The sequence below is a fragment of the Macrotis lagotis genome, chromosome 4, assembly GCF_037893015.1.
Source record: "Macrotis lagotis isolate mMagLag1 chromosome 4, bilby.v1.9.chrom.fasta, whole genome shotgun sequence".
NCBI classification, from domain to species: domain Eukaryota; kingdom Metazoa; phylum Chordata; class Mammalia; order Peramelemorphia; family Peramelidae; genus Macrotis; species Macrotis lagotis.
The window spans coordinates 86011485-86039136 of NC_133661.1; the positions used below are offsets into that span (position 1 = coordinate 86011485).

The 27652-nt window shown below is 35.7% G+C and overlaps 1 protein-coding gene and 1 long non-coding RNA gene across 2 annotated transcripts in view; one reads left to right on the forward strand and one right to left on the reverse strand.

Annotated features, from left to right (window-relative positions):
* Positions 1-13019, reverse strand: part of LOC141521163 (interferon-induced protein with tetratricopeptide repeats 1-like) — a 28288-nt gene extending 15269 nt beyond the window's left edge. Inside the window, exons 1-2 of the mRNA XM_074233407.1 lie at positions 12897-13019; positions 354-463 (exon numbers count right to left, since the gene is read on the reverse strand). Of these exons, the coding sequence (XP_074089508.1) occupies positions 354-358 (5 nt within the window). The 5' untranslated portion in view covers positions 359-463; positions 12897-13019. The remainder of the gene's footprint in view (positions 1-353; positions 464-12896) is intronic.
* Positions 1-26206, forward strand: part of LOC141521167 (uncharacterized) — a 115889-nt gene extending 89683 nt beyond the window's left edge. Inside the window, exon 4 of the long non-coding RNA XR_012477859.1 lies at positions 24739-26206. This is a non-coding gene — a long non-coding RNA (uncharacterized LOC141521167). The remainder of the gene's footprint in view (positions 1-24738) is intronic.
* The last annotated feature ends 1446 nt before the right edge of the window (positions 26207-27652 follow it).

Sequence of the window (27652 nt, forward strand, 5' to 3'; positions counted from 1 at the left end):
TGATGCCATGATCTTTTTTAAAAATTAAGGACAAAAACATTAGTCTCTCCTGAACCTAGTCATTCTTACATACCAATATCAGATTTTTATTTCTAACATATTCCCCTTCATCAAGTCATGCCCTTATTTGTAAACCCTTGAAAGATTCTCTCTAAAGGTCAAATTACAATTCCTTCATTGAACCCTCATTTGACATTGATCATATACTGTCTTGGAGACTGATCTCTCTCCCAACCAGGCTATATGAAGACTTGCCTTCAGTGGCTATGAAGATGCTCATTCAATTAAGTCTGATAAAATAACTGCTAGAAAACTGCAAAGGCAATATAAGAGAAAGAAAGAAATCTCTTTACCTCATGATAGATTCCTGGCAACTTCTTTGTGGTGCTGAAGAGCTGAGAAAGAGTCTGATACCTTCTTCAGAAGTCAGTTTAGTTTTTCTCAGACTGTGCAAGGCAGAGAACTAAAAAGCCAAAGGAGGAGGAACTTATTAATTCATGTGCATGTAATGTGGGGAAATACAACTAATTAACATACTCAATGCTGAATGCTGGCTCAGAGGAATGTTGAAAAATGTGAATTTGCTTTAAAAAAATGATACTTCCTATTTTTTGTTATTCTGTTATCTTCATTTCTAAATATTTGCCCATCCTCTGCCCACTCTTATTTCCCCTGAAAGTCCTCCCTTCCCATCTCATTCTCACTTTGTCCAGGGAATCATTCCTTGTTACAGAAAATACATTTGAATGAAAGGAATAATTCATGAATATAGACTCTTACTTGGGGCAGAATGACTTGGAAAATATTAGGGAAATTTTTTTTTTTCATTAAAAACCAGGCTAAGTAGTGGTAGAGAGAGTGGTGCAAGGTAGTGTGGGACTAAAACATTTTAAAAATTTGTTTCTGTGAGTATATATTGATTTAGGAAGCTTCAAACTTCCTTTATGTTATATGGCATTTTTATTTTTCCTGTTACCCATTACCTAAGTACATTTTAATCTGGTTCAGGCTTTGGGAGTTTTGCTGGTCACTTGAGATCTGAGTGTTGTGAATCAGACACCTCTGGTTTAAGGAACCAATAGTGCGACAACTGTTTGATTTGGGACATCTCACTTTTCTGAACTTCAGTTTGCTCATCTCCAAATAAAAATATAGGAGCAAATAAACTAATGTCTATCTAACATCTTACAACTTTAAAGGTGAATTTTATAAGGAATATACTTTGTGCAGGGCCAGGGGAATATTCATATTGAAATGCCCCTTTACTGAACATATGAGACTGGAAAGGTGCTGTCTTACTTGCTTAGCAATGTCATTTAGAAAGTGACCACCAAAAAGAAATAGTTCTGAGTATTCAAAAGCCCTCTGAGAAGACCTCAGAAGGGAGGGAGAGCTGATAAGTGGAGGTAAGAAGGAAGATGAAGGACCACCTCTGAAAGAGTTGAAGAATGAACAGAAGCAGAGGAGAGAACCAAGGGAATTCAACAAACATTTATTATACAATTTCCTTGTCATGAATATATGTAACCTGTGGCCCAGCACACAAAACTCTTGGTTCACAAGAAAGAGGTTCAATTATGGGGATTTTCAAAAGGAAATGGGATTTTGATAAAGGAAGGCAACTCTAGAAAGAAACCTGCTTCTATTACCAAGAGTCTGGATATGCTTCTTGGGGTCTCTAGTCTGATCTGTGTGATCTGTGTTCCTAGATTTCACAGACTGATACAGCAAATTTACTTTTATAGTTTTTCCTTTCATTTCCTTTCATTATTGTTTAGTCATGTCTGACTCTTCATAACCCCATGGACTTATGCATGGAATTTTCTTGGTAAAAACAAAATTTCTCTTTCCTTTTTTCAGTGTTCCCATGTTTTAGATGAGGACCTGAGGCAAATAATGGTAAAGGACTTGACCAGGGTCACTTAGCTATTAATGTCTTAGGTCCAATTTGAACTTGAAATTTAGCAGACCCAGGCCTAGCTCTCTAATCCACTAAACCATCTTGCTTCAGCTTTCTGTTTCATAGATCTAGTAAAAACAAGACAATCATAATCCTCAACAGCCTAAATTACTCTAATCATCCACTTTTTTTTAAAAGGTTATTTAATATTTTATTTTCCCCTGGATAAATGTAAAAATAATTTTTAAAATTTACTTTTAAAACTTTGAGTTTCAAATTCTCTCCTTCCCTCCCTTTTTCCTTTTACCTATCTCCCTTTCTCCCCCCACCATGGAGAAGACAAGCAATATCATAAAGACTATATATGTGTAGTAATGCAAAGCATTTACACAACAGTCAAAATGTATAAGAATATGTGAAAGAAAATCTAGTAAAAATTAAACCTTTAATAAAAATAAAGAAAATTTAAAAAAGAAGTATGCTTCAATCTGCAATCAGGCACCATCTTCTTTCTTTGGGAATGGATATCATTTTTCATTATAAGTTCCTCACAGTTGACTTGGATTATTATATTCCTGAGAAAGGCTATGTCTTTCACAGTTTTCATTATTTTTACAATAATGCTGTTCCTTTGTTAACAATACATTTCACTTTATATCAGATCATGTAAGTTTTTTCAGATTTTTGTGAAGCATTCTGCTCATTATTTCTTATAGCAGAAAAGTATTCCATCATAATCACATACCTCCTCAGTCTGTTTGGTCATTTCCCAATTGATGAATATACTCTTAATTCCCAATTCCTTGCCACCAGAAAAGAATTACTATAAATATTTTTGAACATATAGTCTTTTTCCTCTTTTGCTTTCTAAATATCTTTTGGGATACAGATCTATGTTTTGGTCAAAGCATATGAACAGTTTTATATACCCCTTTGGGCATAGTTTCAAATTGCTCTACAAAATGGTTGAATCAGTTCGTAACTCCACCAGCATTGCAGTAATGTCTAATTTATCCCACTTCTCTGTGAAAATTTGTCTTTTTCCTTTACTTTCCTATAATCAAATACAATAGATATCAGGTAGATTTTCAGTATTTGTATTTTTCCAATCAGTAGTGACATTTTTTTATATGGTTATGGATAAATTTGGTTACTTTATCTGAAAACTGTTTTCTTTTTTATCATTTTTCAATCGAGCAATGACTTTTATTTTTACAAATTTGATGCAATTCTCTATGCTTGACAAATGAAAACTTTTTTTATTAAAGATTTTATTTATTTTGAGTTTTGCAATTTTTCCCCAATCTTACTTCCCTCCCCCTCACAGAAAACAATTTGTCAGTGTTTTTTTTTTTAGGTTTTTTTTTGGCAAGGCAAATGGGGTTAAGTGGCTTGCCCAAGGCCACACAGCTAGGTAATTATTAAGACCAGATTTGAACCCAGGTACTCCTGACTCCAGGGCCGGTGCTTTATCCACTGTGTCACCTAGCTGCCCCAATTTGTCAGTCTTTACATTGTTTCCATGTTGTACATTGATTCAAATTGAGTGTGATGAGAGAGAAATCATATCCTTAAAGAAAAAAACATAAAGTATAAGAGATAACAAGAGCAAACAATGGGATAGCAGTTTTTTCCTAAATTAAAGGGAATAGTCCTTGAACTTTGTTCAAATTACATGGTTCTTTATCTGGATACAGATGGTATTCTCCACTTCAGAGAGCCCCAAATTGTGTCTGATTGTTGCACTGATGGAATGAGCATGTCCATCAAGGTTAATCTTCACCCCCATGTTTATGTTAGGATGTACAGTGTTTTTCTGGTTCTGCTCATTTCACTCAGCATCAGTTCATGCAAATACCTCCAGGCTTCCCTGAATTCCCATCCCTCCTGGTTTCTAATAGAACATAGTGTTCCATGACATACATATATCACAGTTTGCTAAGTCATTTCTCAATTGAAGGACATTTACTTGATTTCCAATTCTTTGCTACCACAAACAGGGCTGCTATGAATATTTTTGTACAAGTGATGTTTTTACCCTTTTTCATCATCTCTTCAGGGTATAGACCCAGTAGTGGTATTGCTGGATCAAAGAGTAGGCACATTTTTGTTGCCCTTTAAGTGTAGTTTCAAATTTCTCTCCAGAAAGGTTGGATGAGTTCACAGCTCCACTAACAATTTAATAGTGTCCCAGATTTCCCACATCCCTTCCAACAATGATCATTATCCTTTCTGATCATATTGGCCAGTCTGAGAGGTGTGAGGTAGTACCTCAGAGAAGCTTTAATTTGCATTTCTCTAATAAGTAATGATTTAGAGAAATTTTTCATATGACTATGGATTGCTTTGATCTCCTCATCTGTAAATTGTCTTTGCATACCCTTTGACCATTTGTCAATTGGGGAATGGCTTTTATTTTTAAAATATGACTCAGTTCTCTGTATATTTTAGAAATGAGTCCTTTGTAAGAAACATTAGTTATAGAGATTGTTTTCCAGTTTACTACATTAAATGAAAACTTTATAAGAGAAATTGAATCAAAATTTTTTTTCACAGTTACTATAGTTAATTGTATTGATCTCTACTCTAATTCCCACCACACTGTTTATTCTAGTCTCTCTCCTTTCATCTTGTCTCTCCTCAAAATTTTCATTTCTGACTACCTCCTGAAAGAGATCCCAATCTTTTATCACCACCATCACCACTCCCCTTCTCTTATTTCCTTCCCCTCCTACTTTTCTGAAAAGTAGGATATTGACTGTGTTAAATTATTCCAATTTTTAGTCAATTCTGATGTGATTAAGGTTCACTCACTTATCCTACTTTCCTCCTCTTTCACTCATTGCAATAGGTTTTTTGCCTCTTTTATGTGAGATAATTTACCTCATTCTACCTTTTTCTTTCTCTTTTTTGTCAGTATATTCCTCTCTCACAATTTTTTTGGATATCATCCCTTCATATTCAACTGAATCCTGTGTCCTCTCTCTATAGATACTCCTAATTGCTCTAATAGTGAAAAAATTCTTGAGTCACCAGTATCATCTTCCCATGTAGGAATAAAAACAGTTTATTATTAAGTCTTTTATGATTCTTTTTATGCTTCTGTTCAGTCTTACATTTGAAAATTAAATTTTTCAGTTCAGATCTTGTCTTTTTATCAGGGAAATTGGAAAGTTCCCTATTTCATTAAATTTCCATCTTTTCCCATGAAAAAGTATGTGCAGCATAGTTGGACAATTGAGTCTTGGTTGTAATCCAATTTATATTCTTTTGCCTTCTGGCATATCATATTCTAAGACCTTCAGTCCTATAATGTTGAAGCTGCTATGGCTCCACAATATTTGAATTTTTTCTTTCTGGCTGCTTATAATATTTTCTTCTTGACCTGGGAAATCTGGAATTTGACTACAATATTCTTGGGAGTTCATTTTGAGATCTCTTTCAGGAGGCGATTAGTGGATTCTTTCCCTTTCTATTTAACCCTGTGGTTCTAGACTATCAGGGCAATTTTTCTTGAAAAATTTCGAAGTCTAGGCTCTTTAATCATGACTTTCAGATAGTTCAATAATTTTAAAATAATTATCTCCTGAATCTATTTTCTAAGATAGTTGTTTTCCAAATAGATACTTTAAATTGTCTTTTTTTATTCTTTTGGTTTTATTTTACTATTTCTTGATGTCTCTCATCAAGCCATTAGCTTTCATTTGTTCAATTCTAATTTTTAAGGAATTATTTTCTTCAGTGAGCTTTTGTATCACCTTTTCCATTTGCCCATTTCTACTTTTTTTACTTTCTACTTTTTAAGGCATTTTCTACCTCTTTTGCCCTTTTGACCTACTTTGTTTCAAGGTGTTTTTTTCTTCAGTATTTTTGGTATCTCATTTACCAAGCTGTTGACTTGTTTTTCATGATTTTCTTACTATACTCTCATTTCTCAATTTTTTTCCTTTATCTCTTTTATTTGATTTTCAAAATGCTTTTTGAGCTCTTTTTTGACCTGAGAGCAAATCACATCTTTATTTTGAGGCTTTGGATATAGGAGTTTTGACATTGTTATTTACTGAGTTATCTACTGATCTTCCTTGCCACCATAGCATCTTTCTAAGGTCAAATTTTTTTCTGTTGTTTGCTCATTTTCTCAACCTATTCTTTGATTGAAACACTTTGTTAAAATATGACTTTGTTTCTGGGATGGAGGGCACATGATCTCAAACTTCAGGGACATTGTGTAGCTTTTTTTTTTCCCAAAATACTTTCTAGGGACCTGTAAGTTTTTAACTCTTCCTACATAGTATGATCTAAGGAGAAGGTTATTTACTACCTTCCTGGTATTATTTTGGTTCCATCTCTTAATCATTATTGCAAACTTATCTTTTATTGAAGGGACACTCTCTGTACCTTTATATAGCTATTTTTATAATATCCCAACTAGAGCATTATTCCTTAAACCTCATCAGGGTGATCAGGCTTCTTGACAAACCCTCTACTTACAAAGAAACCATGATTCTTGCCCTCGATAGTAATGATTACCTGATTTTCTTCACCAGCTCTACAATAAGAAGAATTTCTAAGGAGATGCTCTTCCAGTTTTTCATCAAAATCTTCTCAACATTTAGTAAAATTCCAATAAGGGGATGATTTTTAACAAATCCTGTGTCTGCATCCTCCTATCAAAAATTGTAAATGAGGCCACAGCCTTGCCCTTGTTGAAGGACCACTACTTTGTTCAAAGAGGAATCTTTTTTGTTTATGCATTTGGTTAATTGAGCACAATTAAAAATATGCAATGATGCTTAAAAGAAAGAGCTATTGTGTACTATGAATCATTTAAAATATTGAGAAAAATTCCTTTTTCAATGCAAACCTCCAAGTCTATTATAAAATGACTCCTCTCTGATGAAAAGATCCCTTAACAACTTTGAATAAATGTTATTCATTCTTATCAATAATTATTTCTGAAAAGCAGATGACACTGGATTACCTTTCTTTGACTCAACTGGATGCCCTTTGAAAATTTCCCTTCTCTGGGAGGTAGGGGAAAGAGAGATAAGTCAGGGGAGGTAGAGACAGAAACAGAGAGAAGAGAGAAGGTGGGGGGGGAGAGAGAGAGAGAGAGAGAGAGAGAGAGAGAGAGAGAGAGAGAGAGAGAGAAAGCTATGACTTTACACTGTGCATACTCTTTTTGTTTAAAATGTATCCCTTGAGGGATATCTGTTTGGGGTCAGGGGAGTGTCTTCCATCTGTGCCAAAATAAGGCAGTTTCCATATTCTATTGTTGGCCTGATCTCTCAGTAGTGATGTGAGAAATTTCAGTGCAAAGAAGAGCCTCAATCCATTTTTATCCATCTTTATCTCTTCCTAATCCTGTCCATGGAAGGAAGAGGAAGAAAAATAACAAAGAGGAAAATCAATGAGGAGCACAACTGTACTATTCTGCCCTGCAGGTTCAACTTCCATCTCCTGCTGCACAATTTCCTGGCTAATCTCCAGTCTTCAGAGAGAAGAGGAATAGTTGGAGGGAGCCTCCTATTCCATCATGTGCCTTCCATCTCATGTTTCATTTGTCCCCACCCCATCTCTAGCCTCCTCTGAAAGAAGATTTACTCAATGATGAGCTGACTCAGATCTAATCATATTCAATACATCCTAGTGATTTTGAATCCCTATAGATCAGCAGCTAAATCTTATTCCCTATCCCCTACCATTTAATTTCTTTCACCATCCTCCTAACCTAAAGTTCCCACCAAATGCGCCACCTATCCATTCCACTCTGTCCTCTGGAATGCCCATTTCATAAACAACAAACTTTCCTTCATCCAAAAATCTTTTTCTCTCTTCTAAAATCTAGTTATTCCTGAAACCTGACTCCCCTCTAATAACATAGACTTCTTGGTCACCTCTTAATAATGCTGGCTCCATCTTCATTTATTCCCCTCTACTCAATAGTTAAGATAGAGGCACTAGAATACTGGCCACTTCCAGGTTTTCTGCCTACCTCCTTTGAGATTCAAGCAACTCATATTTTCCTCCTCTGATGTTCAAGCAACTCATATCTGCCACCCATTCAAAATTCTGGTAGTTATTGTCTAGAGATGTCCAGGTCAATTCCCTTTTATCCTCAAGGAATTAAGTTTGACCCCTGGCTACCAATTTAAGTCCCTTTTGCAGTTCCTGCCCTCATCCTTGGACTCTTTTTCAAATACTTTAATTAATTATTTTCTCAACCTATACACTTCCTCTGTGCTACTCTTCATTCCATCTCAGACTTACATCAGCATTAATAGTCATAATGCTGATCCTTCTATCACTCAGGAATGCAACATCTCCATGTGTAAGAATTCAGAAATCCTGTTATTTTACCATAATCTATTGACTTTCCACTCTTCCTCTGCCTTCCTCTTCCAAATCCTGCTTTGTCCACACTGTGACCCTAAATCTATCAAGTCTTCAATTGTCTCCCAGTTGATAAACTCTGTATTTGTCACTTTCTTTTCTTTTTCCCATCTTAACCACTTGTTGAAATAGTTCTACTCCACACTATATTCTGTTTTTGAGATATTAGCTCCCATAGAACACCACCAATTGCGTCCTGACAAACTCCACACTTGGACCACTTACAGCATCTGTGGCTACACATATATTGCTGAATGAAATAGGGAAAATCACTATTACATTATCACTAAAATTATACTACAAATTAATGCTACACAACCTCAGCTAGGCCCTTATTGCTGTCAGATAATCTGTCTACATCTCTCTTATTATATCTACACTGCCCACTCATCAATTCTTCTAAATCTTTTCATCTCTCCTCAAACCTCCTATAGGTCCTTCTTTCCTCTCTCAGCTGAGAACCTTGCCTCATATTTTACAGAAAGATTGAGACCATTTGCCATGAGCTCCCTTTTCTCCCCTCTTCTTCATCTCACTTTTTCCTTCTTCACACCTTTCTCACACAAAGAGCTGGCCTTAATCCTTACCAAGGGGCAAGTATTCTCTACTTGCAACCCCATGCTACTATTTATTTTAAATTTCCCTGCTTTCTGGCTCTTTCTTTATTGCTTATAATTATGCTGCTGACTCTTCCCCATCCTCAACCCCCCCCTCTTGATTTTTCCTTCCCTGCTATCTATTATTCTATTTTTCTTCTGTTTTTTTTTTTGTGACTAAATTCATTGAAAATGCTGTGTATAATAGGTCTTTCTAGTTTTTGCTCCTCTCACTCTCTTGGTTTTTTTGTTTTTTTGGTGACCATCTTTTAATTAGACAATTTATTTTCTGAGACAGAGGCTAATCATCAACAACATGGTTGAGATTCATCTGCCCCAAGGATATTTCATTGATACAATAGAGCAATATTTACAAAATCTTTCAAATTCAACAATTTCAACCAAAATAACTTAATTTTGGAAAACTCTAATGCCTTAAGAAAATATAAACAATTTATTTGTATATAGTTGTAGAAAATAATTTCTAACAAGCGTAGTTTCACTTTTTGAGTGAGCTCTTATAGAGCTTGGTGCCCATGATTAAAGAATGAAAAGTGGTCTTTATATAGAAACACTGTGCTCTAATGCACAAAAAAGAAGAAATACTATTTCTATATATACATAGGAAGAAAATCTTAAAACTAGCACCAAGTTGGGCCACAAAAAACTGTCCTCAAATTGATAAATTTATAAAAAATATTTACATGTAGTTGTTGACCTATTGGAAACCTCTATCACCTTCTCCAGCTCACTCAGAGTTCAAAGGTACCACCTTTAAAATTATTTCCATTCAAAAGAAAATATATTTTTTTAAACTCTAAAGCAAAACCTTTTTCCTTCTCATTAAATGGCCAAAAGAACCTTTGAAGAGCTGAGCTGTTAAATTCAGGGCACATAACTAAAAAATAGCATGCTCAGGAGATTCATTGATGAATTTATTTCATGCAGAAGACCTTGCTTGTTGAGAACTCCAGAGCAAAACCACAACCATTGTGTAATTCTCTTCTTGCTGTTCTTTCTAGTCTACCTGATCCAGTTACTAGCTCATTGATTCTATCTTCCAAAATATGTTAGAACTGAACAGCTTAAAAACATCAGCCTGCAACAGTGCTCCAGTGTTTTGTCACTCGGGATGCCTAAGGAAATGTACTCATCTTTCTTTCTTTTAAATATCTTTGTCACTAGCTTTCACCTTCTCAGATGGCATCTCTATATGGAGAAGATTCCACTGGAGCAAAGATTGCTGATGTGGTAACTGCATTGCGTGTTTTAATCCCTTTCCAGAAGTCATTGAGATGTCTATCTTCTGTAAACTTGTTTAGGTCATGGTACTTACTCCAAACATAAGCATTTATTTTCTGAGCCACCTAACAATGTATATAAGATCATGACTGAAACTTGTTTTGATCTGGTTGCTGCTTTTGACATAACCTTAATATTTCATAGACAAACTAAAGTTATATGGAATCATTTGAGGTCTCCAGTTTCTTATTTTTCCTAGGCAAACTCTCACTCTTCCTAATCCCTTACCACCTAGTTTCCATCCCACCAATTCCAATTCCATTCCAGGTCATCAATTCCACCAAAGCAACTAATGATCTCTTTGTTGCTAAATTAAATGTTCTTTTCCTCAGCACCGCCCCCCCCCCTTGAACTCTCTGCAAGCTTTGATACTGTTGATTACTTTGTCTCCTTAGTATTCTTTCTCTAAGTTTTTGGGACCCCACTCTGTCCTGGTTGTCTTCCTACTTATGAAACCCCTCTTCAGTCTCTATTCTGGAATGTTCATCTGGATAATGCTTTCTTTTTATCTTTTAGGGTCCCTTAGAGTTCTGTCCTGTACCCCAAAGGGCATGATCAAGGTCAGCCTTATTGTCAAAGTCCAAAATTGATTCAGAAAATGAAGTCTAAGAGGAACCAACAAAGTAAGGAGAGTGGCCCCAGAGTTCAGAAAAGTTTCTAATACAAAAAGACTTTGACATTTCTCTGTGTAGAGATCCCCTGGCCCCTATTTTCCTAGTCTTCTTAAACTTACTCCTCATCAAATACTTTTCTATTCAGTGACATCTGCCTCCTTGCTGTTCCATAATCAAGATATCCTGTCTCAGATCTGGGCATTTTCTCCAACTATCCTCCAACTCTCCTTGATTCCTATGCCTTTCCTCTTCTAATTATTTCCTATTTATCCTGTATAAAACTCATATGTAAGTGCTTGAATTGTTTGATTTTAAGGTTTCAAGGAGCTTTGATAACTCTTTTCCTCATTCACTTTTGGACAATTTTGGAGGCTACAGAGGTGACAGCATGTTAACCTAGGCAGTTCAACTCCCTGAAAAACATCTCCAGGGCCAGATAGATTCACAAGTAAATTCTACAAACATTTAAAGTATAATTAATTCCCATATATAAACTATTTGGAAAAATAGGCAAAGAAGGGATCTTACTGAATTCTTTTTTATGACACAACTATGGAGCTGATATCTAAATCAGGAACAGTCAAAACAAACAAAAATAAAACAACTTCTCAAATGAATAGTAATGTAAAATTTTAAATAAAATATTAGCAAAGAGATTACAGCAAGGTATCATCAGGATAATGCACCACAACCAGGAGGGATTTATAACAGGAATTCAGGGCTGGTTCAATATTAGGAAAATTATCTACAGAATTGACCTTATCAATAACAAAACCAGTAGAGACCTAGGTAGCTCGAAAGTTTTGGAGAGTGAGTTACAGCAATCTAGAAGTCAGAGTTCAGACTGGGTTTCATAGCCAACATGATGTCAATGCTCTGAAGAACAAGGAGTGACATTTGGAAGTGACTTTCAGGATAGTCATGTGTGGCCATTGTGTAATTTAATGAAACCAGCACATGTTTGTCAGATTTTATAATCTTTATAAGCTTTATAATCTCATTTGGGGTTTTCTTGGGAAAGAAAATTTGCCAGTTAATTTTACAGATCCTTTTCCAGTTAATTTTACAGATGAAAAAAACTGAGCCAAACATGGTTAAGTGGCTTGTTGAGGTTGAAGGAGCTTTGATCACTCTTTTCCTCATTCACTTTTGGACAATTTTGGTGGCTGCTGAAGTGACAGCATGCTGACCTAGGAAGTTCAGCTTTCTGAGAAACAATTTCCAGGGCTAGATAGATTCACAAGTGAATTCTCCAAACAGTCAATTCCTATATCATAAGTGTCTGAAGTCAGAATTAAACTCAGGAAGTTGAGTTTTCCTGATCCAGGTCTGATACTCTATGCACCAAGAGACCCACATCAAGCCTCCCTTTCTGGGTCTCAGTTTCTTCTAATTCTTCCCTTGCATTTCTAGACCCTCATTTCAGGAACCTCCTAAATAGTCTCACTTGACTCCAATCTCTTCTGCCATTAGAACATCTTACACACCACTGCCAGATTTCTGACATACTCCCTTTCATCAGATCATGTTCCCATTTGTAAATACTAGAATAGTTGTCCTACTCTGTAGAGGGCAAAGTCCCAATTCCTTCTTTGGACTCTCAATTCCTTGTCCTTGCTCTCTTGGATAAACCCTTCAATCCAATTCACTTTGCTGCAATCTTCCTTCCTACTTTTCAAGTTCTGTATCTAGACCCATGGGGTCTGAGCCTGTATCACTAATCTTTTAAATGCCCTCTGTCTAACAGGTTGCTCTTCTAAGCTCTTCCTATGTTCTAAAATAGAGCTCGGTGAAGCCTTTGGTCTGCTGTTCTCTCTCCCACTTCTGAACCCTCTTTTTCCTCAGCAATTATCTGTGTCATTCATTTGACATTGAGCTTATAATGTCTTGGAGGGTAGGCTCTCTCCCTCAATTGGCCTGTAAGAGCATCTGCCACAGATCTATTTAATCTAATAAAACAGCAACTAGAAAGTTTCAAATGAAATAGGAAAAAAAGGAAACTCTTCATTTCACCATTCCTGGCCATTTCTTTCTGGTTCTGAAGGGATTTAAAAGAGTCTGATTTCTTCTTCAGAAGCCCAGTATACTTACTTGTCTGATGGCTTCTCAAGACAATTCAAGTCGGTGCTATTCAAAGGAGAAACCAAGCAGTGAATAGAATCTGTTTTGAAACTTATATAGGGTTTCAGTTATGAAGGCTGGAATAGAAATAGGAAAGTGAAACTGAATGTGTGTTTGGGGGTTGGGAGTGGGGGCACAAAATAGTGAGAGGTTGTGACAATGAAAACAGGAATAGAAACTGGAAAGTGAAAATATGGTGTGGGGGAGGGGGCAAAGAGCCATGAGGGGTTGTGACAATGAAAACAGGAATAGAAACTGGAAAGTGAAAATATGGTGTGGGGGAGGGGGCAAAGAGCCATGAGGGGTTGTGACAATGAAAACAGGAATAGAAACTGGAAAGTGAAACTATGCGGTGAAGGATTGTGTCTGTGAAAACCACAATAGGAACTGAAAAGTGAATCTGATTCACAATGAACCTGGGGAAAGGGAAACTTCATTAGTGAATTTTGAGAGCTCTGACAAAGACTGGAATAAGAATTGGAGTAATATACTCATATATTTGGGTTTTCATCATTTTCCTTTCTAAATGCCTCCCTTCCTACTGAATCAACTTTTGCAAAAAAACAAAAACAAAAACAAAAACAACAAGATTTAAAAAACTTAAAAGGCAAGGAACTTTGTCTGGAGCAGAATGATTTAGAAGATATTTAAGAAAAATATCTTGGTTTATTTAAAACCAGAATGACAAGAAGAATGCAATGTCATGAAAGGCAGAGATGTCAAACACAAAAACATAGCCTGTAAGTATCATGTGACTCACTACCCATTCAGAACAACCTGTACCAGATTAAAATATAATTGGGAAATATTTAACAAAAGAAAATGCAATAAAATGGAGATAAATTCATATTTTAAAATTGAGTCAATTTGTGAACTGTAGGGATCCTTAGTGGCTTGCTTTCTATTAGATCTTGATACCACTGGTTGTTAAGGGGTCGAGAAAAGGAAGTATAGTACCCTTCAAATGAACAGATATTTTATTTCTAAGCCACAATTAGGGAACCAGACACCCTATGTACATTGGACCAGTATCCTCTGTTTTGTCTCTGAGACTTACCAAGTGATGCTGCTTCTGAAATTCAGTCCCAGTGTCCAGGGGTCTCTACCCTCACGCCTATAATCTCTCTTAGAAGTTCTCTTAGAGGGGCTGTTAGAACGTGCAGTGGATAGAGAGCAGTGACTCTGGAGTCAGGAGAACCTGAGTTCAAATCCAGCTCAGACACTGAATATTTACTTTGCTACATGACCTCAGGCAAATCATTGAACCTTATTGCCTTGCAAAAGCCAAAAAAAAAAGTTCTCTTACAGCTTTAGATTTAGGGCACCTGTCTGCCTGCCTTTTGCCCACATCCTGTTATCAGCCTTGACCCAGCATGTTTACTGTCTTTCTTGTTTCCGATTCTTCCCAGAGTATGCTATACCGGCCCTATGCCCAGGTCTCAGACTTATGGTTTCTGTCTTTGCACCAGGACTTCTTCCAGTGCTCAGAAGGTTAGGTCAGACCCACCTTGAAATCTCAGATTCTACTTTCTGTTCAGTTCCTAAGGCTGCACTTTCATGTGTTCCTACTTATTGTCATTGGATCTCTTGGGCTTTCTTAGACTCAACATCATCATTTGCCACCTTCTTCTTCCTTCAGAGGATTTATTTCCATTTACTAGGATGTGGTAATTCACATCTCAGTGTTTAGAATATTAGTCATACTCTCCCATCCCAATTATTCTGAAATTTTGGATGCCATTCTCCAAATCCCATTCTGTTCCTCACTACTTGCTCCCTTTCCCCCATCCCCCCTTAACCAGACCCCCCCCCACTTTGTTGTCCAGATCCACCCACCCACCCTTTCTACTGTGCTCTCCAGAATGACTGACTATAGTTAAGAATTCTTATTTCATCTTGGACCTTTTGCCTTCTCGCTCCTTGTATCTTCTTACACTATACGTTTATTGGTAAATCCCAGAAAATAAAACTTCATGTCTAATCTATATTTTTCTGTTGTGCTATTTTTACTCTATGCTTTTAAGTTTCTTACAATTTTAGGATTCACACTATCTTTGTGATCCAGAGCAAATCACTTAGTCTTTGTTTGCCTTAATTTCCTCAAATATAAAATGAGGACAGTGGCTATGAAGAGGATCAAATGAGATAGAATAATAGTTGATTAATAAATGTCTGTTTTCTCTGCCCTTCCTTCCCTGCTTCAGGTTCCTCTAATCTAGTCCTTCTTCCCTTCAGCTATCAAAGTGATCATCCTAAACCTCAAGTCTTATTCTGTCACCTTCTTCAATAAAACAAACATCCCCCCAACAAAACAAGCAAATAAACACAAAACAACAAATATAGCCATAAACTTCAGTAACTTCCTAATTTTGACCTTTAGGATAAAAAATAAAAATTCTATTTGACTTTTAAGTCTTTCATAATCTAATGCCATCCCAGTTTTGCACCTTACATATCTTCTTTTTTTTTAAGGTTTTTGCAAGGCAAACGGAGTTAAGTGACTTGCCCAAGGCCACACAGCTAGGAAATTATTAGGAGGCTGGATTTAAACTCAGGTCCTCCTGACTCCAGTGCTGGTGCTCTATCCACTGCGCCACCTAGCCGCCCCCACCTCACATATCTTCTTACTACCCACCTGTACTCCAGTGATGCTGAACTTGTTTTTTTGTTCCTCACCCCTTAACCCAAGGAATTTTTAGTGTCTGTCCCAAATACCTGAATGCTTTTCTTCTCATCATCTCCACCTTCTGCATCCCAGCTTCCTTCAAGTCTCAGTCAAAATCTTACCAGCTAGGAATTTAGGTAAAAAGCTTTTTCTAGTTTTATTTAATGTTGATGTCTTTCCTTTGAGATTTCCTTCCTTTTTTATGTTTTTTTTTTTTACAAGGCAAATGGGGTTAAGTGGCTTGCCCAAGGCCACACAGCTAGGTAATTATTAAGTGTCTGAGGTCAGACTTGAACTGAAGTACTCCTGACTCCAGGGCTGGTGCTTTATCCACCCAAGGCCGGTGCTTTATCCACTTGAGATTTCCTTCTAAGTGTTCTGTCTGTACAAAGCAGGCCTAATTATTTATATGCTGTCTCCACCATTAAAATGTGAGCTCCTGGGCGGCAGTTAGGTGGCACAGTGGATAGAGCACCGGCCCTGGAGTCAGGAGGACCTGAGTTCAGATATGACCTCAGACACTTAATAAATTGCCTAGCTATGTGACCTTGGGCAAGTCACTTAACCCCATTGTCTTAAATAAATAAAAAATCAATTGATTAATTCAAATGTGAGCTCCTTGAAGACAGGGATGGTTTGTGCCTTTCTTTATATGGCCAATGTTAATATAGTGCCTGACATACCATATATACCTATCTTTTTTTGCCTTTTGACATATAGTATTACAAGAGTTCCCTCTAGTTTTTGGTAGAAGCTTCCAGCTCTTGTGTAATCTTCAGTAGCTTTACTTGAATGAACTCTGTTCTGAATACTTGCAATATTTTTTTCTTTGATCTGAGAAATCTAGATTTTTGCCTTACAGGAACTGATTGGTGGATTCTTTCTTTACTTTAACCTCTGGTTCTAATATATTTTCCATTTTCATTTGTGATTTCTTCAAAAATGTTGTCTAGATTTGTATTTGTATTTTACCATAGTTTTAATGGAGTCAAATTATTCATAAATTTTCCTTCTCTTTGATCTGTTTTCAAAGTCAGTTAAACTATTTTGATATTATTCAGATATTCATCTATCTTTAGCTTTTTATTTAGTTCTAATGTTTCTAGGTCATTGAGTTATTAATTTCTCTCTGGTATATTCTGGTTTTATTTCTTGGATAAAGTTTACCACTTTCTTTTCTAAGCTATTCTCTTTTTTAATACTTTTCCTCAAGAGCTTTTATTTCATTTTCTTTCCATTTCTTTTTTCCTTCCTTTCATATCTTGCTTAGTTTTTCATATAGCTTCTTGTGGAAAATCCATTTTAATTTTCTTTTCATTTCCTTACTGTCTCCTTTTCATTTCATTTCTTGCTTAATTTTTCTAGGTTTTCATGTAGTTGTTTTTGGAAAATCCATTTTCCCCCTTTGGACTACTGGCAATTTTTATGGAGTTTGATATATATGCAATAATGTTTAATAATGGATAATGTTTATTTGTTCATCTCTCCATCTTTCATTCTGAAATCAGGCTTTGGGTCTTACCCTGGTTTCTCTGAGTTCTTGTGTTGCTACTGAACTCTTGAGGTTTGGTCTTTTTTGAATATTTGAGGTTTGGAGTGTTGTATTGTCAGTTCTCTCCTGTATCTAAAGGCAGAGTGTTAGGGAAAACCTCTGTCCTCCAGTCTTGCTACTTCTGGATACAGAACTTTTGCAGGCCAAAGGACTATCTTTAAGCCTTCTAGGAGCTTAATCTGCACTAGTTCTGAATTTTTTGCTTTCCTTTTAATACAGGGTGTCAGTGAGTCTTGGATGCAAAACTCCCTAGTGCTTCAGAAACAAATTAAAATGCAATTCAGAGATGTTTAACAAAAAAAAAATGCAACACAACATTGATAGTGTTGTTTTTGCTGTTCAGTAGTTTCAGCTGTGTCAAAATCTTCACGTCCCCAACTGCAGATTTCTTAGTAGAAATAATAGAGTAGTTTGCCATTTTCTTCTCCAGCTTATTTTACAGAGGAGGAAACTTAGGTAAACAGAATTAAGGGACTTGTCCTGGCTCATAGAGCTTGTGAACTATAAAATTGTATGGGCTTAAAATAAAATGATAGAAAATATGGGTTAGATATTATTGTTTTATTCTCTAAGATCATACCTCTAACCTATAGGTGATGGCCATTGAGGTAATGATCACACCCGAATTGACAAAGAATGGATCTTTGGTGCAAAAGCAAAGAATAGGAAAAATTATAAGCCTTTTTTTGTGGCCTGACCCTGAAGGTTGCACAACATTAAGTTTCCCAAATGCTCTTCAAAGACTATCATCCTTGCACAATACTATCTGATGTCTTGTCTCTTCCTGGCAGGACAAGTCTTCCTTCGATCTGAGCATTGTCCTCCTGAATTTATAATTGACATAGGAGGAGATAACCTAGAAATCTTAATTTCCTACCAGGCTAACAAGGTGACTAATATGAAGCTGAGTACTCTCTAAAGAAATCAATCTTTTACCAGAAATATAATTTTGAGAAGCATACTTTTTGGCAAGTTAGTAAGTGTTTGAGGTTAAATTTGAATTCAGGAAGAGAAGTCTTTTAGACTCCAGATCTGGCCCTTCATCCACTGATCTATCTAGCTTTTCATTGATAATGTTATTTTCTGTTGTTTTTAATATGTTCTTGAAGGACTCTTTCTATTGAATTTGTTATCATTGTTCTAACAAACCTCTTAGCAGTAAGAGTGGATCAGATTTTGGAGAGGAGAAATTGAAGAAGACATGGCTTTTGCCAGTGAGAATAAAGACAATTTCTAACTAGCCAATCTCTCATAATAATTTTTTTTGTACTATCTCTTCCACAGTATTTTCCTCTGGTGAAAAATGAATTTAACAAGATTTTTGGGAAACTACTAATACTACTAGTCCTTCAGTTTTGAAGAGGATAACATCAGCCAATCAAATTATTGGTAGCATGAACTGCACAATTAGGCTCACTAGAGTGAGAAGGCAGCATCCTTTTCACTGATTTTTACCAGAATCCTTCTACCTTCCCCTCCCCCCCCCATCTGAGTGATAGGAAACAGGACTATTGGAGAGGGTCTGCCTGCTGCAGAAGCCTTTTGACCTTAAATTGGTTTCAATTCCTCCTCACTATGGTGCTGTATCAGGACAGGAACAGGCAAGCAGCAGCAAGTGCTATCTGGTGACAGAATGCAATAACCTGTCTTTCAAAGGACTAAATGTCAGTTTGGCCTTTCCTCACAGACCTTCCTTGGTTTCTTAAACAAAATAAAAATCTAACTGTCCAAAATACCAAATATGACAGAGTACACCTAAATTTAGTTTGGTCCAGCAGGTCCAGGGTTTTAAAAAATGAAACACTAAAATCCAAATAAGCTACTTAATTAAATATTAAAAGTACACAATGCAGGAATACTAGGAATATAAAAATACATCTCCCCTGTAGCAACAGAAACTCAGGAAAACATCTCCTAAACCCTCACCTTCCCAGGCCAATTTTTTAAAATAACTTAAGTCCTGAAAGTATGAAAAATATCAGTTTGGGCTGAACTCCTGCGTAAGTTTGGGGATGAACCACCACAATAAATGGAACACCCTAGAAGCCTGCTCAACTTATCCAAGTTTCTACTACAAAGGGAGGGTAGTAGAAGTATGCTGCCTCTCCCCCAAACAATAGGCTTACTTCTAGCATCTTGAGATGACTGATAAACCATTGCTACATGCATGTGGTCCATCTCTGAATATCTGGCAACTCTAGACCTGCTGATGTTCCTGTAGGTTGCAAATGAGTGAACTAGTGCAGAAAGTGAGCCAGATACTACACTAGTACTTCCAACAGGAACAGGAAGTTAGGAAGAAGAGCTTTTTGGTGGAGGAAAACAAAAAAAGATTTATTTTGGATTGTTGATTTTGACATTGATGTTGTTCTGCGGCGTCCAACTCTTCAGGACTTTCCTTGAAGTTTTCTTTGGAAAGATACTGGAGTGTTTTGCTATTTCCTTCTCCAGTTCATTTTACAGATGAGGAAATGAAGGCAAACAGGGTAAAGTGACTTGTCCAGAGTCATATAGCTAGTAAGCATCTAAGGCCAGATTTGAACTCAGGAAAAGGAGTCTTCTTGACTTCCATAAGTCAGCTACTTACCTGACAATGTTCCTCTTTTAAAGAGCACTGATTTACACCACAGTAAGCACCTAGCTGAAAGATGTGGTTATCTTATGACAGGTAACAGATAAAAAAACAGTCCAGGAATTGTTAGAAAATCCTTTAAAATCTCTTTCTACTTCATTTGTGGCAGCAGGAAATCTGTTATTTTAAATTAATTAATAAGAACATATATGTTGATTCTTGGCCACTTTTAAACACTCTAAGGGAAGTGAGAGGATAGGATAAAGGCCAATTTCTGCATTTAAATAAATGTATTCAATGTGCTTTTAGCTGAATTGCTGAAAAAATCAACTTTAGAGTCAAATTAATAATTATAGTATTAAATGAATTTTCACTATTTCATAAAGGTCTGTTTGTATTAGGTTTAAATGACCAGGGCACAATTATGAAGTGAAATTTGTTCTTTAGCTGCTAATTAACTCAGTAGTCTGAGGCAACCTCATTCAACATCTTTTAGTCTCCTTTTTCTTTAATAAGTATAGTGAGTAGGTTGGACTAGATTGTTTCAAATACCCTTTCCACATGGGATGGAAGGGAGGTAGTGAATAAACATTTCTTTATTTCTCGGCATACTGTGCCAAGTTCGCAAATATTTGTTTGAGCCTCACAATAACCCTTGAGGATATGTGTTATTATTATTTCCATTTTATAGTTGAACAGAGTGAAAGAAATGATTATTTCTTGTATTAATTACTAATTATTATATTGGGACTTAGTCCCTCTTTCAACTTCCTCATCCAGGAATCAAGTAATGTGACATATCTTTGGCAAAGACTTACCCAGACTGAGATCTAATCAGACAACAAAAGAAATTCCAAATTTGGGCCAATAGGAGGATTCCTGCCAATTGTGCTTTACTCAGATCAGTCTGAGAAAATAAACATTATCTATGTTTCATTAACTTTTTGTTTATTAAGTATTTTCCAATTTCATTTTAAGTTGTTTCAGCAGCCCCTGGGAATGATAAAGGTGTGTATGTGTGATATAGCTGTGTATTTGACACATCTACTTAGGCTGCTTAAATTTTTTATTGATTACTATTTTTTATATTATCTACAATTTTTTTGTCCCTCTTCAAATAGGTTACTTTTTAATTCAAGAAAATCTTATAGGATCTAGGGAACTAGCCATATACAAGCCCTCAGCAGTTTCATTGTTGGATTTACTTATGATTGTCAAAGGTTTTAGAAAAATTCTTGTTTGCTTGATTTGAATAGATAGCCCCAGACTCTGATTTTTACTCTTTCTGGTTACAAATACCTTACTAAATAGCTCTGAAATGAAAATAAGTTGTGCTCATTATGACTCAACATGCAAGCAGTTAATTCTGCTGTCCGAAGTCAAGATTATGGCCACTGGTCTCTGGCAACAGTTAAGGTACTTTGATATAGTCCACTGTTGACTTGAGTAGTCCATTTCTAAGATCTTAATTAAGCCTAAAAATAAATAAATGAATTCTATTTCTCCAGGCTGTGCTATTTTCTTCAAGATGGCCTAAGCATAGGTGCTGAATGTTTTCCTTTTTCAACATTGCCCAGATAACTTAACTACCATTGGGTCTTATAAAACAGGAACTGACTTCCATATGACCCCTGACTTTCAAAATGGCTTTTAATTCACATTAACAATTCAATTTAATTCAACAAACATTGATTAAACAGCTAGTATGTTATGAGAAGTTATTATTAATAATAAATATATTGGGGAGATTCAGAGGTTCTTCCCTTCTAAATTTCTCATTTTAAAAGTTCAGTTTTTCCTTCAATAGGACATTTCCTCTCCTGATCTTGTTCAAGGTCCCACTGAAGTAGGAGCTATTGGCTTCAGGTCAGACTTAGGTAGGGTATATTTTCTGAATTGATAGTCTAAAGCTATGGGAATTCTGTCCAATCTTATATACAGTTTGAAAGACTTTCTCCTCCCCTCTGAGCCAGTCCTTGATCTGAATTGTCAGGGTTATAATCTAATTGATATATTCAATCATCAGAGGAGGAATGAATAGTAATATGTATCTACCTCATTAAGCAAGTGCATTTGCAGAGATCAGGAATCCTAGGTCAACCCAGAACTAGTTGGAGCAGAGCTGTTCCAATCTCAGGACTGATCAGGTTGGGAGATCTCTCCCAGTTCTGTGATTGGTTGGGGCCAATTCCTTTGTCTCCCCTTTTGTTTTATTTTCACACAACTGCAGGTAGGTACAGTAGCCACAAACAGACCTCAGTCTTTGTACTGTTTTCTTTATTATTGTTGATTTCTTCCTTTCCTTTTTAAAGGGAATTGTCCTTCTGAAGTGGTATATGATCTCATTGAAACTTTTGGGACAGTGTTCTCCAGTGGCACTATTTTTTTTTAATTTTGTCTGGCCATCTTCCATCCCTGGAATGCTTTCCTTCTTCAGTTCTATTAACCTTTTGAGTTTGCAAAAATTCTAACTAAAGTGCCATCTTCTACAGGAGGTCCTAATTTTTCTTAATTCTAGCAACTTTACTCTGTTAGTTATTTCCTACTTACCTGGTATCTAACTTAATTTATATAAATTTATTTGGATAGTATCTCCTCCATTTGATTGTAAGCTCCTTGAGTCAGAGACTGTGGTTTGCCTCTTTTTGTATTTCCAACACTTAGCATACTACATAGTAGGAGGCTAATATTGATTGATTGATTGATTGATTGATTGACTGACTGAGTGATTCTCTTTTTGTTAAACTGTTGTTCTACCAATCTTTCAATATTGCTCTTTAAAGATTGTAAAGAACCTTGTGTCTTGGTTTGGCATGGTGTAGGGTCTGAGTATCTGCTGTTCTGTTTCTGTTGAAATATGAACTGTATTTGTGGTAATAAAGGCTGATTCTTTTGATTTAACCTTTACAACTCAGTCACCTTCATCACTAGGTGAGAAGTCAAGATCTGTGAGTATCTCCCCCTACATTAATTAAAAAGTCAGGAAGACAAAGATCAGGATTCCGGAAGACTGGTCCTGCTGTCATGATGCTTAAAGTTCAGGAAGAGAATGTAATTTATTGGATAGAATTGTATAAGGAGGAGCAATTGGGCAGCTTTATGAAGTGTGACCATTATAGTCAGACCACCAAGAAGGTCAATGATTTCCCCTATCCTTTGTTTTTGAGTAAATAGTCCTCTCTCTTTCAGTTCAGGCTGGTCATCTTGGACATATAACTTTATGGTAAATTCCAGAAAATAAAACTTCATGTCTAACCTATATATTCTGTCATTTTAATTTTAACTCTGTTTTTTAAGGTTTACAGTTTTTGTGCCATGACAAGAAGATATGGACAGGAATTTTAGGAAGGGACAAGTCCTCAGTCTTCACCCAGACATGCTAATTGGAAGGAAAAAGTTCTGTAACTTTTCAAGTCCTTGCTTTTTTTTTTTTTTTTTCTGAACTCATGTTTTAGTTGACAGAAGTGGAAGAAGACAATTTTGACTTGGAAATGGGTAGACCCCTTTTAACAATGCTGGATATGGAATATCTATTAAAAAAAACTGGGACAGATTTTGAGCCAAGTCAAAACTGGCTTTGCAATAAGTGAGTCCTCCACTTTTTCAACTCAAGTTGCTCTATTTTTGAGCCTTTGTTTTTGCTTGAAGTTGAAATATTCTCTGGAATTTACTTTAGAGTTTAATGGCAATTCTTGCTTCTTTGGGGCTGGTGTAAGAATTTTCTCTGTTTTGGGCATAGGCACCCCTAAAGTGAGAATTTATTTGGGGCATAGGTGCCCCTAAAGTGAGAATTTATTTGGGGTACAAGAGTAAATCAGAGTCCCCCTTGGGTTGTCTGTATCTTTTTTGAACAATTGTTTACTGTTTTGGGTACCTCTCTAGAGTGAGAATTTTTGGAGGGTGCACTCTATTTGTGTCTTTTGGGGGCCTCTGGGATGAGAGCAAAGTGTTGTGTTGTCTGTGCCTTTTGTATTTTGGGGAGTTGTGCATTTGGCACCCCTAGAAGCGAGACTTTGTTTAGGTAACCCTCCCTTTTGTTTCTGTGCCTGTTCAGGCATCTGTGTTTATTTGTTTCCCTTCTTAATATTAGTATTTCTGCTATAACTAGTTCTAGAGTTTAGAATGAGAGCTTAGAGAAGGAATTTCTTCACATGACCTGAAACTACTTGCCTCCCTTTCTCTTTCACTTAAAGCAAACAATGTTTTTAGTTAAACAGACCTAAGGAGTTTAAGGAAGGCTTGCAGGAGGAATCTTGTCTTTTTTTCCCTTGGAGATATTGATGGCTAGTGAATGGTGAGATTTTTTTTTTTAAAAGTTGTTTTTGCTCTCTTAAAAAATGTTAGTACTTGGTTTGTTTTTGTGTTTTGTGCCTTGATTGGTTGTTTTAGTTTCCTCCTGTATTTTCTCTGTCTTGATTTGGTGAAATCTGTGTCTGTTTTTATTTTTCCTCCTCTGCCAGGAAAGTGGCTTCTAGCCACTTCATTTCGCTTCTCTGATTTGCCCCCATTATAAAAAAGGGAGGGAGGGGGAGAAATTAGAATTTCTCTTTTAATATCTGCCTTTTAGGTGCCATGGATTATATTTATCCAGAAATTGCAGTTTTGAAGAGAGAGAGAGAGAGAGAGAGAGAGAGAGAGTCTGTTTTTCCCAGGTACAGTTTGGGTAAAAATGTCCATTTATTTTTTTTTAAATTTTGCCTCTGGCAATCAGGATGCACAGTTTCTCTTATCTCATTCACCCTCACCCCTCTCCACCTCCCTCTATATTACAGGCTTTTATAAAGCAAAGTTTGTTTTAAGAATATGGGACTCAAAATAATAGAGAGGTAATTTGACATTGAATATTTTAAAGTTATGCAAATTACAAATTAAGGATTGTTTAAAATATACTGTGGATTTTGATATATATATATATATATGTATATATATTGTAAAAAACCTGGTATAAATTTTAAGAAATGTCTTGTCCCTCACGATACAATGTGGAAATGTTGTGTGGCTACTGTTTTTTTTTTTCTTTTAGGTTTTTGCAAGGCAATGGGGTTAAGTGGCTTGCCCGAGGCTACACAGCTAGGTAATTATCAAGTGTCTGATACTGGATTTGAGCTCAGGTACTCCTGACTCCAGGGCTGGTGCTCTATCCACTGTACCACCTAGTCGCCCCATGTTTTGCTATTTTTATGAGTAATTTATTATTGAAATAGTGCCTACACTTTGAATAAATTATGAAAATTTATTGATTTTTAAGGTAAATGTAATATATCTAAAACAAAATGCTAAATTATTAATTTAAAATTCTATTTGATGTTGTCTTATTATGTAATTCTGCTATATCTCATACTTTATGCTTCTTCTATAAGGATATGATCTCTCTCATCACATTCAACTTAGATCAATGCATACTATGGGAATGATGTAAAGATTAGCAAACTGTCTTCTGTGGGGGGTTGGGGGAGGGAAGCGAGATTGGGGGAAAACTTGTAAAACTCAAAATAAAACAAAATTACATAGTTAAAAAAATAAAATTCTATTTGATAATATTTAGGAAAAATAAGATCCATGGGCAACTGAGTTCAATTTCTAGCCCTAGTCTAAATGCAATGAAAATTCTAAAATGCAGATTACTCCTTTTATTTTTTGGGGTTTGGGATTTTTAATTGTTTTAAAAAGGCGAATTGAAAATTAATATGAAATGGCAGATTATCGTCTAATTTTGTATATCATCATTTTAAAAATTTCAGGATTTAGCTCCAGGTGAAAACATGTTAAGGAAAGGTGTGGTTATTTCACTTCTTTCCCTTTAGAAATTATTTAAGTAAATCAGGTTTAAAGTAGGAAAAAGGATTTGAGATAAACATCCATATGAAACTTTTTTCTTAAGTTTTGAGGTTTTTGTTTTGTTTTTTTTTTTGCAACACAATGGGGTTAAGTGGCTTGTCCAAGGCCAGCTAGGTAATTATTATGTGTCTGAGGTCACATTTGAACTCAGGTACTCCTGACTCCAGGGCTGGTGCTTTATCCACTGCTCCACCTAGCTGCACCTTGTAGGAAACTTTTTAAAACTAACTACATTTTGCTATCAACAAAGCAATTTCCTAATTCGCCCTAGGTCAGTGGAGGAAGAGGACCTCAGTTGAAGTTAAATGCTAATAATGGACCTTTGGCTTTCTGAATGTAACTCAAAACAATGTGGAATTCTCTTTTGATCATTTTTAAAATTTTGCCTCTGGCGATCATGCTGCACAGTTTCTCTTATCTCATTCACCCTCTCCCTCCTTACCCACCTCTAAAGTACAGGCCTGTTTCCTTTGGAGTTTTTCTGTCTTGTCCCTTTCATTAGCTAGGTTCCTGCTAGAAAAGATTCTATTTTTCAAGGTAGTAAAAGTAGAAATTTACCATTTGTGAAACTTTTATCATTAGATAAATGCTTCTAAATTACAGTCAGTAGAAAGAATTTTGCTGTTTTCAATTCTAAATTGCTGCCATTTCCATGGGACAGGTAAAAATTTTATTTATGTATTGATCACAAATATATCATTCTAATTCAAATATAATTCTAATTCAATTATAATTTCATTGTCTTTTTTGAGAATGATATGAATATATTTAGGTAGAAGTAAATAAACTTATAAAAACAAGTTATGTAAAATCCATTATGCTAAAGTTAAGAAAACCTCTATGTTTTTCCTGTTGTTTGAAGAAATAAGATTTCAGTAAGAAAACATCATGTTTAGTGAAATATAATAATTCATGTGTCACCCTACTCGGAAATCTAATTTTTCTTATGACAGTTTTATTTCATTTGGAGTTAGAAACACCAGTTGAAATCATTTTAAAGTCACTAAGCTTTTCTTATTGTTTAAAAGGATATGGACTTGTTTACAATCAGTAATCCTTGCCTAAAAACTTCTATGATAATAACTTTCTCTCAAAGCTGACTTTTCTATAATTATACTTCTAGGAACTCAATAAATGGTACCCTTACTCAATGAAGGAGAATACCAGAATACAAAAATAAAAATCCAGGTACTACTTCATTTCCCCCATATTTTGAGTGCCTTTCCCTCAGGCACAGGGAATGTGATTAGATCCCTCCTTTTTTCCATTACTGGCATGATAGGTATCATTTCTCTTATGCTGCTTGAAATAGGGCTGGTATTTGCCCCAAAATGTTCCACTACCTTGGTGAATAAGATAATGATATCTGTCATTTTTCTTTCCCCTCAAAGAGCAGAAGTGGAGATACCTTGGTGAAATGAAACAGGTTTGAAGGAACTTACTTCCCTTCCTGCTCTTTGAGGAAGAATGAAGATTGTTAAACACCTCCTTTTTTGTGTTTTTTTTCTTTCTTTCTTTTGGCCTACAGGTAGTGTCATGAACTCCTCTGACCCATAGGGAGGATTGATAACATGATTTGTAATAGTAGTTTTTGAAAATTTTTTCTTTTTTCTTTTCTCTTTTTAAGCATAATTAATGGTTCTTAATAAAATAATTAAAAAAAATTTTTTTGGCTAAGATTATAGGAACCATGACATATCCTGATCCTTTAAAGCTGAATTTACTCTTTATCATGGGAATTCACCATTAACAATCTCATGAAACTGAAAATTGGCCTTCAATTTAAATCTTAGTATTGAAACTTAGGTTGGACCAATATCTATGAGGACATGGATATTACAGTGACAGGCTCATTGGGAAAGGCTAGGAAAATAGTTTCTTAGTTCTAAGACATTTGGAAATATCTCACCAGATTTAAAATCTGGTCCAAGGCATTTGGTCATTTATATAACCTTACCTGGAAACTGACATCTAAATAAAAAGAAATGTTTTCCTTTCTTATATCCTTGGTCTTTGTGGCATATTCCTGAAATCATGTCAGGTGATCAGTACAAAAAATAATATGCTTGCAATTATCAATTTCTAATAGCCAGCTAAGC